Below are 14,762 nucleotides of genomic sequence, written 5' to 3' on the forward strand. Positions count from 1 at the left end.
ATACCAAAAAAAAGAGAGTTCATAAGTCAAGGGATACCTATACATTTAAATTTTATTTTATTTTAGTGTCTCTATACTTTCAAGCTTCCCTTTTATGAGGTGCTACCGGCTTTTTAATTCATTAATTGAAGATACTATCCATGGTAACATTAGAGTTAGCCCTCCAGCAGCTCCTCTTTCAGAACACGTGACACACCTACCGAGGCTGGCCTCACCTCAAGCACCTGTACAGACCACAATCAGCCCAACATAGATTCAAGGAGCACCAGCACCAGTTCTCGTCTTCATCAAGCGTTTCGCCTAGTTCCGCATCTTCTTGCTTGGTGACGTCTCTATGACCTCACTGCTCATCATCAGAGAAACACACTCTGCACCTGAGTTCACACCATCCACAGTCTCCAAGTTGTCCTTGACAATAGGGAAACAAGTGAATCACTGCAGTACCATAATATATACCCTGACTACTGGGTACAATCCAAAAGAAATATACTGTAAACATACCACTGTGCTGTCCAAATTCAGTACCTACCCACCAACCTAATTACGGCTACAGGAATCCAGAGGTACGAATATATATAACAGATTTATCACTTGGGCGATCTGAGAGAGGATTGTGTAACAGAGAGAAGTGAGATATTTAGATGTGTGTGCACCAGGGACAGGAGAAGATAAAACCTGAACACATTCTGCCCAGGGGAGGAATTTGAAATGAAGAGGCTTGTTTCTGCTCCTGTTTTCAGTGGAATTCACGTGGTATATGCGAGGCGCTTTAATGTTACGGTAAAATCCATCCTCCGTTCCTCTTGCAGAGACGGATGCTCATTCATCAGTTATGAAATCATTATCGGCTTTATACATTTTCCGGAGTTCAGCCTTTGTTTGTTTGTTTGCTTTTTTTACCAGGAAAAATACCGATATGAGGAATTTGTTAATGTTGACTGTGTCAGACTTCCAGTAATTACTGTGTTCTCAACAGGAGGGAGGCAGGTGAGAGGAGTCGGTCTCCCAGGAGACCATGCAGCCTCACAAAACGCTGGGGACCGGCTCCCTGGCCTAGGTCTTGTCTCCGAGTCGCGAGTTACATAAATGTGCTTGGGTTGGACTGTGTGGGCGTCCTCCTTCTCCCATTTACCTCTGGGCTGTTGTTCCCGTTATTTTAAAATTCTTCTTTTTTAAAGCGGTGCGCCGCTCTCCGGCTCTTCACTCCAAGGCCAGTCAGCCGGCGAGGCATCAGCTCGGCAACAAGCTGCTGCGAATGGTGTCAGAGGTCATCATATCAAGGAATTAAATAATTGGCAGCCACTTCAATGTCACGCAAAGCCTATCAGATAATGGAGCGGGGGGAGAAAGCCCTTCGAAATGCCTTGTTTTTGTTTGGTTGTAATTACATTTGCTGTCGCTAAATAATTGATGAGCCTGAGTGGGTCGAAGCAGAATGGAAGGAAATTAATAATCTCTGCGTGGAGTTCCGACATTTGCCTCCCCTTACAGCGCATACAAATTTTTATATATCTTCCCCCCACTAGAGCTCACACGGGACTGCAGGGTAAGAAACAGGTAATACCGCAGTCCCCAGGTGATGGGATGAGGGCAAGGTGCCTGCTGCACACTCAGCGACTTGATATAGGATAAAGGAGGGAGTTGAACTCCACCTCATAGCCCGAGCAGTGGGTCTGGGGGACAAGGCTGTGGTGTTTCAGCTGGGCTTCAAACTCTCTATGTTCAAGGTCACCGGGGGACTTTTATTCCCAGGAGCGAAGAACCCTCCAAGACTGTCCAACAGCAGCTGTTCACATCGGTTCCAACACGAAACCGGCGATGGCGAAACTGATCTGCCGCTATCTTTCACCACGTGCTTCTGGGACATCTCACTCAGTGCTTACACTTACGTTATGTGCCGCACTCGTGAGCGTTGTTTGGTTTCGGGAAAAATGTAAATTATGGGCCCTGGATTGAAACACCTTCATCTTGTTTATTGGGTAATTTCCACATTTTTTGGCTGCAAGCGCGTATAAAAGTGAAGCCAGATGGAAAGGAGAGTCTCTGGCACGGAGCTGTGGGGGCTGCTCCCCTGGGTGGAATACAGGTGAAGCATGTACAGATTGTTCATATTCCATTGCTGTAACAGCTGACACGGCTACTGGCTCATTCTCTTTCACTGCTCTTCAGCCGCCTTTCGTATCAGACCCGTCCGCTGGGAGCAGAGGCAAACGGCGACTCAAAAATGATGTCATTAGTGAATGTCACTCTTTCAAAACACCACATTCAGAGCAGAATAATTTATACAAAATACCAAGCAAGCATGTAATTAAAAAATTCCATCGCAAATGTCCATATTAAAGAGATAATATGATGCACGTCCCACATGCTCTCCTCACCTACGTATATTCCTATGCTGTATATATCCTCCTGCCCCTAACCCTACTGGAAAATAAACATAGTTATTGTCAGGCAGTACTTTGGGTTAGTTTATTATGGATGGACTGGTGATAGGACTGGGTTTGCGTTTGTTCCTTTATACTTCTGTTATACTATAGTGTACTTTTTCGAGGGGGGCGCAGTGGTGCAGTGGGTTGGACCGGGTCCTGCTCTCCAGTAGATCTGGGGTTTGAGTCCCACTTGGGGTGCCTTGTGATGGACTGGCGTCCCGTCCTGGGTGTGTCCCCTCCCCCTCCAGCCTTTTGCCTTGTGTTGTCGGGTTAGGCTCCGGTTCCCCACGACCCCATATGGGACAAGCGGTTCAGACAGTGTGTGTGTGTGTGTGTGTGTGTGTGTACACTGTTCTGGCATTCTTGAAGATTCTGGCTTTTCCAAGTACAGCATCTCTTTCAAAGAGCATCATCCCGCATTGCATCCTTGTGCATGTGTTGAACGGGTCTTATCGGGTGTGCACTTGGCTGGCTGACGCAACCGAATCCATATTGGGTGGATTTACCTGATGAACCTCTCTGCTTTTACAGCCTCTTTTCGCATGTGCTGTCAGTGACCTACCATCCCTCCCTCCAAAGAGCATTTCCACAGTCCAGCATTTGTCTCACAGTGTGGAGTTATTCAAAGAAATTATCTGAAATATGAAAGGATGAAACACTGTGACTGTGAAGGGGTGGGAGATGTTCTTCAGGGGTACTTTACATGTACCAACGTGTCTTTAGGTGGACTTTGCAGGTGAAGGCGACGCTCGGAAAAAGCTCTCAGAGCAGTAAATGAGAGTCAGCGTGTGTGCGGCTCTGAGTTTCTGAGGCCTCTCTTGCCATCTCCACAGGGATGACATGCCAAGCTCGCAGCTCCTACGTGGCAAGCGAGATCAAGTGGGGCTACCGCTTCACGCCGGTGCTCACCCTGGAGGACGGCTTCTACGAAGTGGACTACAACAGCTTCCACGAGGTGTATGAGACCAACACGCCGGTGTGCAGCGCACGAGAGCTCGCCGAGATGACAGCGCGGGCGCAGCTGCCCCTCACCTGGTCCGTGGGCAGCAAGCTGAACCAGCAGGCGGCCCCCGAGGCAGAACGAGAGCAGATCGAGAAAGACGGCCACGGGGACGGTGAGGAACAGGCGGAGCGCAACGGCGACATCGCCAACGTGGAGAGCGAGTCCAAAGTGTAGGATGGGATGTGGACGTGTCATCTCCAGATCCCTTCTGGTTTGTTCTGACACTTCGACTCGAGACGTGGACCGTTTTCCTTTCTGGTGGGGGCTGAGGGGCGGGCGAGCACATGAAATTAGGCCCAATATAAGTCCCGCCCTGCCGGAGAGGGCGTTTGTAACCGCGAGACACGATGGCTGGGACTACTGCATGTTCTCAAAAGGCTTTTCTTAACAGTCAAATATAATTTTTCGGTTTTTTAAGTCAAAGATTTAACCTCTATATATATATATATATATATATACATATATACACATATAAATGTATATATAAATAATATATTCTAGGGCATTTGCATTTGTATTTTTGTATATATTTCAATACTAGCCAGTAACTAGCTGATTCATGTTACAGATTTGTGAATATTTGCTAGGCTGTTGTTTGATGCCATGGTAGTAAGAAAAGGGGGAAAAACAGTCCTTTGTGTAAATATGCCTTATATAATAAACATTCTTTTCATTAGGGGTTTTTATATATATATAATATATATATATATATATATATATAATATGAAATAAGCATGTACAAAACTTTAGGTACATTGTTCTATATGATGTATATACTATGTAAGTAGTTATAGGCAAGATGAAAATTTCTCATAACTGGATGCAAAAACGAGGTTAGACAATTCTGGGGTCCTCACTCTGGCTGTGCAGGACCACCCCGGGTGTGATGTAGAGACTGATGACCATTTGCCTATAACCCTCAAGACTACAGTGACCTAAACAGGGAAGAGTTTCCCCTCGTGTGCCATCCTCACTTGTGTGTTGTGTATGCTTCGTGCAATACCCTTTAATTTAGACAGGGACCCTGAAAGAGTGGACACAGCGACTGTTGACCGCAGGTGTAAGCGCAAGCACATCCCCTCCCACCCCCAACCCCTAGCCCATCACCCCAGAGACTGTGGGCCCCTGCACAGGTGTTGCTCTCGGGACGGTCCGCATCCCCCCGCTGAGATACCGCTATGACCACCACATGCAGCGTAGTTGGGCCGAGATGCAAACTTTTATAATTTTTATAAAGACGTACAGAGAAAGGGAAAACGATGCGGTTCGACTTAACTGTGTTTCAGTCTAAAACTGTACTGCTGTACTGTTCAGTTTCAAAACAACAGCCATTCTGCTCCCTCCTAAGTGACTTGATGATGAATTGAGCTGACAGTGAGAGAAAGGAGCCTTTCCCCGCCCAAAGGGACCGAGGAGCAACTTCTCGGTGCCACACGCAGGTCGCTCCAGGTACGAGGAAGCGCTGTCTAAAAACTGTGCCACTTTCCACACACCGTACGCCTAACTTACCTGACTGACCCACACTGCCCTCCAAAGGAATGCATTTGGCGCTCAGATCTCAGACCAGGTGAGGGCTGGTAGGCCCTTATGGTGAGGAGAATGAGGCTCCACAAGCTCCTTCTCACCCAGACTCCTCGCGCCTTTAGCACTGAGAGCTCGCCGTGATGCGAGAGTGAACGTTGCGCATGTCTTTGAGCCACTGAGTTGTAGCCCTTTTGAAAACGAACGGCTGATTATAGTGAAAGGAACCGTTGAGGAGGTGACGTTTCTAAGCCTCATTTGGTTTTTCAGTCAGCTGTTGAAAGTAATCGTAGATAATATGCCCCCGGGGAGCATAAATTAGGATAGTGCCGACGTGATGTGGAAAGGTTGAGGCTGGAACCTCCAGGTCTTGTGGGCACTGAGGGCAAGGTTAGCCTTGATAGGGGTGCTTCTCCACTGCAGACCAGTGGTTGAGGCATCACTGTTACGGTATGTCCTCAGGAACCTCTACTCCAAGCACCCGCTGTTCCCAGGTCCCCCTTTTCCAGAGCAGGTTTCTCGTTGGTTCCGTGCTCAGTGCTGGCTTACAGCAACCAAGGAGCGAGGAGACTGTGGTAGATTCCGTGGGGCATTGATGGAAAGGTGCAGCACCTGGACGCGTCAGAAGGAGGCACCACGCAACTGCAGACAGGAGCTTCAGAAGGGAGACGTGCCACCGAAGGTCCAGCTGCAGGAGAGCCCGTGCCAAATGTGCTCGTCAAGTCAACGACAAGCTCTTCCTTCGCACCTCCTGGTTGGGACCCGTGACTGCGGAGGCAGTGGAGCCCAACGTTCAGAACCCGTCAGCGCAGCCCAGCCGGCGAGCCACTCCACGGGGTTTGGGCCGCGGGTTCGGCGGAACGCTCTTCAAAAACAGCTCCGGCCACTGTGGCTCGGGGGCACATGACATACAAAGAGAAGCCATCTCAACGGAGCAAACATGTCTTCTACACTCCTGCACCTTACGAGGCCGTTTTTTAAACTCTCATACGAGTACAGCTCACCTCTGACTATTTCATTTCCCAGTTGTAAGGGTTCAGTCGACTCCAAAGTGCGTACTGTTCTGAAGATAGAATGGGACAGGATTTCTCCGGTAATTTCCGTTTCAGCCATCATTGTAAACAAAAGCGGATATGGATGACTGGGAACAAGTTTTTTTTTTTTTTTTTTTGGAGAATATTTTTTCTGTTTCGGTAATTCAGTACAATTTTGGGTATCGCTGTTACCTTTTCCATACTTACCGTCGGAATGTAAGTGGCACTGCGTACTGTTCAAGATGACCATATCTGACCTTGTATGTGGTTCTCATGACATGAGGCTCTAGTAAACCTCTAGTACCACTAAGAAGCCATATTTCCTGCATTTACGAGTGGTTTTATATTTCGGTAGCTCATGTCCAATGTTGTTTAGCGTTCCGCACAGGTATCTCACTGTTTTTTGTAAATGTATATTCTTTTTAGTTTAGAAAGCAGTGCTAAAGCAGTCGAAAGCGTGCAAATGTGGAAAAAACCCTCCGGTTCCCAACGTTCGCAGAGACGCAAGGAGCTGGTTGTGTGTTAAGAGAATGTGTCCAGTAGCTCCGTGACAAAGTCGTGTACTTTTTTGTCAGTTTTTCCCATTTGAGGAGACATGGCCAAACCGCAACCTGAACAAAGTAGACACTTTCACTTTATTTTATTTCATTTCTTGCTGTATAATGGCTATGGCCATAATAGGAGTTGTTATTGTGCTTAGCTGTAGTATTACTGTTGTTCCAAAGCGGTGTGATTATTTATGGCAAAGATACCATGCAGGAGGGATGTATAGCAGCGCTCATTTTGCTGTTCGTTGGTTTATTTTACCAAAATTTTAGTTCTGAGTCATGATTAATGGAAGAATTACTTGTCGACGCGTGCTCTGCACCCTGTTTGTTAGAGGAGAGGCTGCTCGCTTCGCTCTGCGCTCATTTCGTGGCGCGTTCAATCCCATCGCGGCCACTTTTCAGGGTTCGAGTCAACGGCAGCGCGACGCAACCTTTACGCTACTGGCCCCTTTCCCACTTCTCCGTCAAGGTGAGGGCGATTTCTTTTTTGTTTTTTGTTGCAGCTTCTTAGATTGAAAAAGCATCATCTCTGCCATTTGCTTTTCTGCCTGCAATACATGATGTTAAGTAATAACGGCAGAGCCTGTCTTTCGGTGTGGGAGAAGAGCGCCAATCAGGGCTGTTTTCCCTCCATAATGAGGCCACCACTGCGAAAGGTACCTGCGCCATGCGGAGGGGACGCTCGCTGAACAAGCCTCCTAATTAGCTCTCCGCTGCTTCGACGGCTCAAAGCGAGTCGCGATTAAGGCCAAGCGTACACTTAATGTTAGCTAGCAGCATAACTGTCAAAATTCGTCCCTCCAATGCCATTCTTGTGCAAATATTTGGCTGAAAGGCACGTGATACGATCGGGAGATGGACTTTACCACATCTGCCGGTATATATATTAAACGACATCTGACCGACTCTGATTTCTAGTGTTCCGTTGTCCAGTCCAAATAAAGAGCAACAATTGTCAATGCTGGAATATTTATGAACCGACTTATTGCTTCGTGAGAAAAGTGCGCTGTATCTTGTGGACACGCCGGGACAGCATGACTGCAGAGGCTGGTCACAAGAGTGAAGCTACTACTTGCTGATTTTGAAATGTAGAAATTAATTTTGGGGTGGGGCAGAAACAGCAGAGTGATTAGGTGTTGCCTTCAAATACAAAGGTCGTAGGTTTGAATCCCAACCTCCTGCTGTAGTACCCTACTAACCCTAAATTGCTCCAGTAAAAGTTACCCAGCCGTATATAAATGGGTAAATAATTGTAGGCAGCTTAACATTTTAAGTCACTTTGGAGAAAAGTGTCACCTATATGTTTCAGGCTTCTTGTATAATTTAGGTTTTTTTTAAAAAAAAAAAAAACTAGTTTTTACATAAAAGATTTTGAAATACCTATTTAAAAGTAATACTAAATATTTTCTTTCCCAGATGCTAGAACAGTTTCTCCCATATCTTTAGCATCTCATAATTGGCTGTCAGAATGCCTCAGCACAGGATCATTTGATTCAATACAGATCAGCCATGATTCTCATGAAAATGAGAAGTGGTGCAGACTTGACAGTTAAGCAATAAAGCGATGATGCACTTTGCCTCCCGGCATGCACAGGAGGGTGGGGGGAGGGGGACAGTTTGGTGTTCATATGGCAATGCTGGGACAAGGAAAGGGGTGGAGTGAAGGTGCCTCAGCCCTGCACCCTGGGAAGAGAACCTGTCTCCGCATGGACAGACTCTGGACGGACGCAACCTGTCACTTTGCCCATCATGGAGCGAGGAGGGAGGGAGGGAGGGAGGATGCAGCTGGTCGGATCAGCGCTGCCTCTGCAGGAGTCGAATACTTGAACTGTTGTCCTTCAATGCACAAACGTCCACCTCTTATTCCGTATTTTTCGAACACCTGGGATGACCTCCTTTAGGTCTTTTAAGCTAACGATCAATAACACAACAGTATCAAGGACTGAGGAATGGGTAGAGCTTGTCTTGACTCTCCATTAGCAATTGCACTCACGTGGACATAAAGGGTTATAAACTGATTATTAGATGATGAATGTGACTCCACTGTATCAGTAAGACGTCCCACTAGTCGTATGTTGCCCTTCAGCTGTAACAGAGACGTCTCTGACTGGTTTTACTCTTAAACTGTGCACCATGTGGGGGGAAAAAAAATTTAAAAACTGCCAAACTCTCAAAATTAATTTTTGTATCTTTGCTTTTTTTTCCTTCTTCTTTTATTTTCTTTTTTTTTATTTTTCAGTCAATCATGTACCTGCTTGTGAACTTTCTGTGCTCCCTTTCTAACTGGGAAAGGTCCAAAGGGCATTAAAGGATGCTGAGATCCAAGGTCACCTAAGGTCACCAGGGACCCCCTGCCCTCAGTCCTCGACTCACCGTTTGGCGTAGCTACGACTACGAGCACAAGGTGGCAGTGGCTGGGAAGTGGCGTAAACAAGGCGACGGTGTTTCGATGCAGATTCGGTTGAGGGACTACATCCGATCACGTGGACAAGGTGCGATTTGCGGAATGCGGTTCGACCATTTCTCTGTCTATGACCCAGCAACAGTTCTTTTCAGCGCGTGTGCACGGGCAACGGAATGATAGCATGCTTTATATGAAAGCACAATAAATGTACAGAAATGATTCAGTGCCAATTTTTTAAATAAACAAACAGTATGTTTATGAGGCCTGTGTGTGGTTCATTCAAACTGGAATGCTGCTTATAATTAAACCAGCCAAAGTGAGTTGGTTGGTGCTGGTTTTACCATTTTTGCTAAGATGACAGTTGTTACATTCTAGTTCACATTCTTGCTAGTGGAACTAAAAAATTATTATTAGGAACTGTTATTTAGGGAACACTTTTGTCCAAGGCTACTGACAATGCAAGGTATATTACGCTACATACAAATAATTAAACGTGTAACAGTTCGAGACAGGTCCTGCTTGAACTTAAAATTGAATTGTCTAAATTCCATTTTTTTATTGGAAAAAATTAGTTCATTAACCCTTTAAACTACAACGAACAGCCATTTATTCTTTCAAGCCCCTGGGAAACCCAAGGACTTCTCACGATAGACTGGTGTTTTAGCGCCCTCTACTGCAGAACAAGTGCATTGCATGATAGGGCAACTGTACTGTATTTACTCTTTCTTTACATTACTAAATTTAGCTGAAGCTTTTCTCCAACGTGATTTACAGTGTTAAGCTACTTAGTTATTTACCCATTTATACAGCTGGGTAATTTTTACTAGAGCAATTTCAGGGTAAATACCTTGTTCAAGGGTACTACAGCTAGAGGTGAGACTCAAACCTGCAACCTTTGGGTGCAAAAGCATCAGCTCCAACCACTACACTACCAGGTGCCCCCCCCTTTTTTTTTTTTTATATTAATCTGATACTTTTGTCCAAAAACAACTTACAGCGTTAAGCTCCTTACAATTATTTACCCAGGTGGGTCAATTTAGGGTTACTGCCACGCTCAAGGGTACTACATTTACATTTAGCAGACACTTTTCTCCAAAGCGACATACATCTTGTAGAAAATAAAATGTGTGCATCACATCAACAGAAAGAGAAACTTAGACGCAGATGTGTGATCTTAAAGTACAGCTAGTTCGTTACTTTCCACCATATGAACTTATACGCATCACACGAGTAGCTGCATAAAGGTTTATTCGTTATTCAACGGTACAGTGGGAGGTGGGATCTGAACCTGCAACCAGTGGGTCCAAAAGGTAGCACATATAACCACTACACTACCAGTTGCCCATATACGGTACCTGTACTCAGTCAGCGCACGCATTCACTCGAAACTAATGTAGGCAGCAACTGACATACAGCAATTCCTCTTAACGGTGTTCATTCGTTCTCGTTGCCCGGGGAGGCAAATTACCATCATATCTCATAGACAAAATAATCCATTCCTGGATGGAAAACACATCTAAATTATTTAAAATGTATATTTCATGCGTGACAATTGTCATAGCACCAAACTATGTCGCAATACTGTGTTTGAAACAAAAATACAGTTTCTGGTCTGTCTTTAATGGTGTTTTAGTAATTCACTCTCTCTCCTTCAGTGCTTGCCCAGGTCAGGGTCACGGCAGTCCAGAGCCTATCCCAGAAACATGGAACAGAACCCTTGGTTTGGGTAGTTTGGACAGGACACCAGACCAGTGCAGGGTCATCACTCTCATGCCACGGGTGATTTACAGTGTCCAGTTCACTTGGACTGTGTGAGGGAATTGGAGCATCTTGAAGGGCAAGCAGACATGGTGAGAACATGCAGCCTCCACAACGACTGAAAAAGGGACAGAACATTTGGACAGTTCTAGAAAAATCTATATACCCATCCCTCACTTAACAACATTAACTGGATGCATGAATTTACCGTGAAGCTACTTCCTCTTACAATGGGATCAAATTAACACTATTTCTTATGGGGAAAAAAAAAATTATTGGTTCTGGAGGGGGAACTGTCACCAAAAATTAATAAAGAAAGCTAAAATAAAAGGTATTCTTATACATTGCCTTGACAACACTAGGGATAATAATTCCATATTATCAATAACGGCATGTCGAACGCTGGGTCACAAAGCTCCAGAGCCCACTAAGCGAGATTCAAACCTACACCTAATCAGTCCAGATGCTGTGCAGGGTTGCGGTGGTCCAGAGCCTATCCCGGAAGGACAGGGTGTGAGACAAAGAGAGCCCTACACAGGAACATTTTGATAAATTGCTGCATGGATGTTTATGATGTGAAGAAATAAAGTTCCCAAGATCACTGCCTGTGTCTTTCACTGCACACATTTATGGATTAGAGGTGCTGTGTACCATGTTTCACTGCCACTCCTGCTCAAGCACCTTCAATCAAAGTACTACTTACCATGAGTCGCTGCAGTAAAAATGATCCATCTGTAAAAAGAGGCAAATAATATTATGTTTTCGGAGAAAAGTGTCAAGTATGTGATTAATAAGACCATTGAATCCTCAATGTCAGATTGACAGAGTGACCTCAACCACTGCCCCGGGGGAGTATGAAGTAAATACCCAGTGATACCACAGATGGACAAACATCTGTCTCAGGACATCTAATATGCATATTGTGAAGAATACATACCCATTATGGAAGTAAAAGTACCACATGTAGGGCAAAAATGCCGCTGTACTGAATAATAAACCTGTTGTATGCAAAAAAGGTGCGTATTTTAGTGTCCTGTGGTAACAGCAGCACCCCTAGGGGCAGGGGGAGGGAATTACATTAAATAGTTGGGACTGGGTTCCAAACCTTAGGATCAGGAAGGCTAGGTTGGAGTATCACTTTAGGGTAAAACAGCAGAACCTTTACTTGTCCCGTTTAACGCTGTTTAAGAAGTTACTCAAATTATTTTTCACCGTTTCAAGAACTTGATCGAATTTAACTTCCATTTGTCCTCCCTGGCTGCACCCTCTTGAACCCTAGCATGTGAGCAAATGCTCCACTATGGAATTGACGTGTCGTCACCTCCTCCCCCCCATGGCCACGATCCCAACAATATGTTCCGTAAGCTGTTACAGCGATGTATCATTTCTCGAGGGAACTGTTGAACCAGCGCCCTACCCGAACAGCCTACAAAGTCCCGTCCAGGGTGTACCTCCCAGCCTCGCAACCAGTCACTCCGAGATAGGCTCCAGCCACCCACGGCCCTGACCAGGGCAAGCAGCTATCAAAGGTCAGTGACTGTATTTGGTGCATTCATAGAGCTTGCTATATTACTACGGTAATTTTGGGGCAGTTACTTACACACACGCAGTCTGAAACTGCATGTCCCGAGCAGGGTCGCAGCAAACCATAGCCAAATCCAGCAACACAGGGCACAAGGTTGGAGGGGACACACCCCAGACGGGACACCAGTCTGCCACAAGGCACCCCAAGCAGGAATCGAACCTCAGACCCACCATACAGCCAATCCCACTGCACCTGGGGTATTTACTTTTACTTATTTAGCAAACGGGGGGCACGGTGGCATAGTGGGTTGGCCCGGGTCCTTCTCTCTGGTGGGTCTGGGGATCAAGTCCCGCTTGGGGTGCCTTGCGACACACTGGTGTCCCGTCCTGGGTGTGTCCCGTTCCCCCCCTCCAGCCTTACGCCCTGTGTTGCCAGGTTAGGCTCCGACTCCCGTATGGGACAAGCGGTTCAGACGTGTGTGTGTGTGTGCGAGATTTTCAACGATCTATATAGTGTCATCAGCCCACACACCTTATTCACCGCGGTGACTTACACTACTTACAATGGGTCACTCATCCATACATCAGTGGAACACACTCTCTCTGTCACTCACATACTATGGGTGAGCCTGAACAGCATGGACTGTGGAACTTTGGACTGTGGGAGGAAACCAGAGCACCTGGAAGAAACCGACGCAGACACGGAGAACAAGCAAACTCCACCCCACTAGGTGCTGTGAGACAGCAGTGCTAGTCGCTGTGCTACCGTGCCACCTTTACCTCACTAGTTATTTTACTCAGCTGTGCTACAGCAGACGTGGAGAGTGAGGCTTGACCGAAAAATGTCCAAGGTACAAGTCCAAAACTCTAACCGCTGATTCCTGAAGCCCGCTTTCCCCTCAGCACCATCAACATGTGTCTAATATGAAATTTCAATATTCATACTGCTTTAAAAACACAATCTATTTAACTGACTTCTGCAAAGAACATTCTGAAGCAATCGAGAGGAGATCCACCTTCTGCTAAATGGGACCAAGGTGGTCCAGGACACCACAAGATCATGTCAGTATTTATTCCTTCTCTCACAGGCACAAATACTCTGCACTGAGATCAAACAATATTTTTGCAGCTGAAATTTACTTTAAGATATAATTTTAAAAAACAACCTTTCAACGTGGTGACACCGAAGGAGACTTTCGATGATCACTTTTGCTGTAAACATGCTTTAAATGAGTGACTAACACGGTAAATCCAGAGTGAACGGCGTAAGATGCGTGGTGCCCGCCGAAGCGACACTACACAGCGTAGGGACACATTGGGAATCCAGGTGTGACCGACTGGCACGGACTGCCACGCTCTAAGGAATGATGCTCTGCAGCTGTACAAGGATCCAAGAAACAGAACCTCCTCCAGGGAATCTACATCACCAGTAAAAGAAGGTAAAGAGAGACAGCAAACACAGGAAGAAGAAGGCAGTGGCTCAGGACAAGTTAATGAACGTCTTTTTATATCATACATTAGACCGCTTGAATATAATACAAAGGGCTTGTCCATTTTTTTTTCTTTTTTGTAACATTATCATATACACAGCAAGTCGACTAGATCTTACAATCTGTGGACACAGGTACTTATCCTTTTCCCATGCTGTTCATCTTTACAGTGCACGTCAGACGTCCTGTAACCAAACTGTGTAGTCAATCGTTGGAAAACTGGACTGGGGGCTAGGAAGGGCACTGGTTGGGATCAAAAAAAAAAAAAAAAAAGAAAGAAAGAAAAGAAAAGAAAGAAAAAAGAAAAATAAATTTAAAAAAATAATAAATAAAAAAAATTCCATAAAATTATGAAGTTAAACAAGGAGCGGTGGTCAAAACAACATTTAAATGCTGGAAAAATTTCTGAATTATGTTGGACGTTTGAAAGTTGACCATGCACGGGGTTATACTCTGTAGACGGTGGTGTGCACTCACACACTCCTGATAGCCGGACTTAAATGGACCCACTGTTGAAGCTTGTGCCAATTAAACGCAACAATAAAAAGGTTTCCTCTTGTATGTATATCTAATTGCTTATATATAAAACACTGCTGTCATCCAGGTTCTGTAGACAAACACCCACACATTATACCCTGTCTAAAATACTTAAGGTATGAAGATCTACTGTTACCTGTTTAATTTAAAATCCTACACTTTAGAGCTGTACTGGCGTTGTCAACTACTTTGGCCTGGAAGCACTGTTACCCATTTACTAAAATCACAGAAGACTTCCACATTGACTTAAATGTAATCAAAATACCATTAGGAAAAAAGTAGTGAGTTCTAAACTTCCTTTATTAAAAAAATATAAATATGTACATAAATTCTATTTCAACTATTAAAAGGGGGGGGGTGGGGGGGTGGGATGGGGAGGAGGAAGGTGAAAGTAAACACCTGAAGCCTGCGATTTGTGGACACCTCTCCTTGCCGATGCTGTCCCCATGGGACGCCCTCTAGACGAGCGGCCTACTGCTGTGGCATCACGCCGTGAAGCTGGAGGCAGGGGTGG

At 45.5% G+C, this 14,762-nt stretch overlaps 1 protein-coding gene across 2 annotated transcripts in view; it reads left to right on the forward strand.

Annotated features, from left to right (window-relative positions):
* The window catches only part of kcnj6 (potassium inwardly rectifying channel subfamily J member 6), a 46,253-nt gene extending 37,093 nt beyond the window's left edge, over positions 1 to 9,160 (forward strand). Inside the window, exons 3-4 of one of the 2 annotated variants that reach the window (XM_018755600.2) lie at positions 3,263 to 3,544; positions 8,775 to 9,160. In XM_018755600.2, the coding sequence (XP_018611116.1) occupies positions 3,263 to 3,544; positions 8,775 to 8,818 (326 nt within the window). In that variant the 3' untranslated portion in view covers positions 8,819 to 9,160. Of the gene's footprint in view, positions 1 to 3,262; positions 3,783 to 8,774 lie in introns of those variants that run through there. The other variant, XM_018755599.2, reaches the window with a different exon arrangement.
* Positions 9,161 to 14,762: the final 5,602 nt, after the last annotated feature.

This window comes from Scleropages formosus, chromosome 4, assembly GCF_900964775.1.
Source record: "Scleropages formosus chromosome 4, fSclFor1.1, whole genome shotgun sequence".
NCBI classification, from domain to species: domain Eukaryota; kingdom Metazoa; phylum Chordata; class Actinopteri; order Osteoglossiformes; family Osteoglossidae; genus Scleropages; species Scleropages formosus.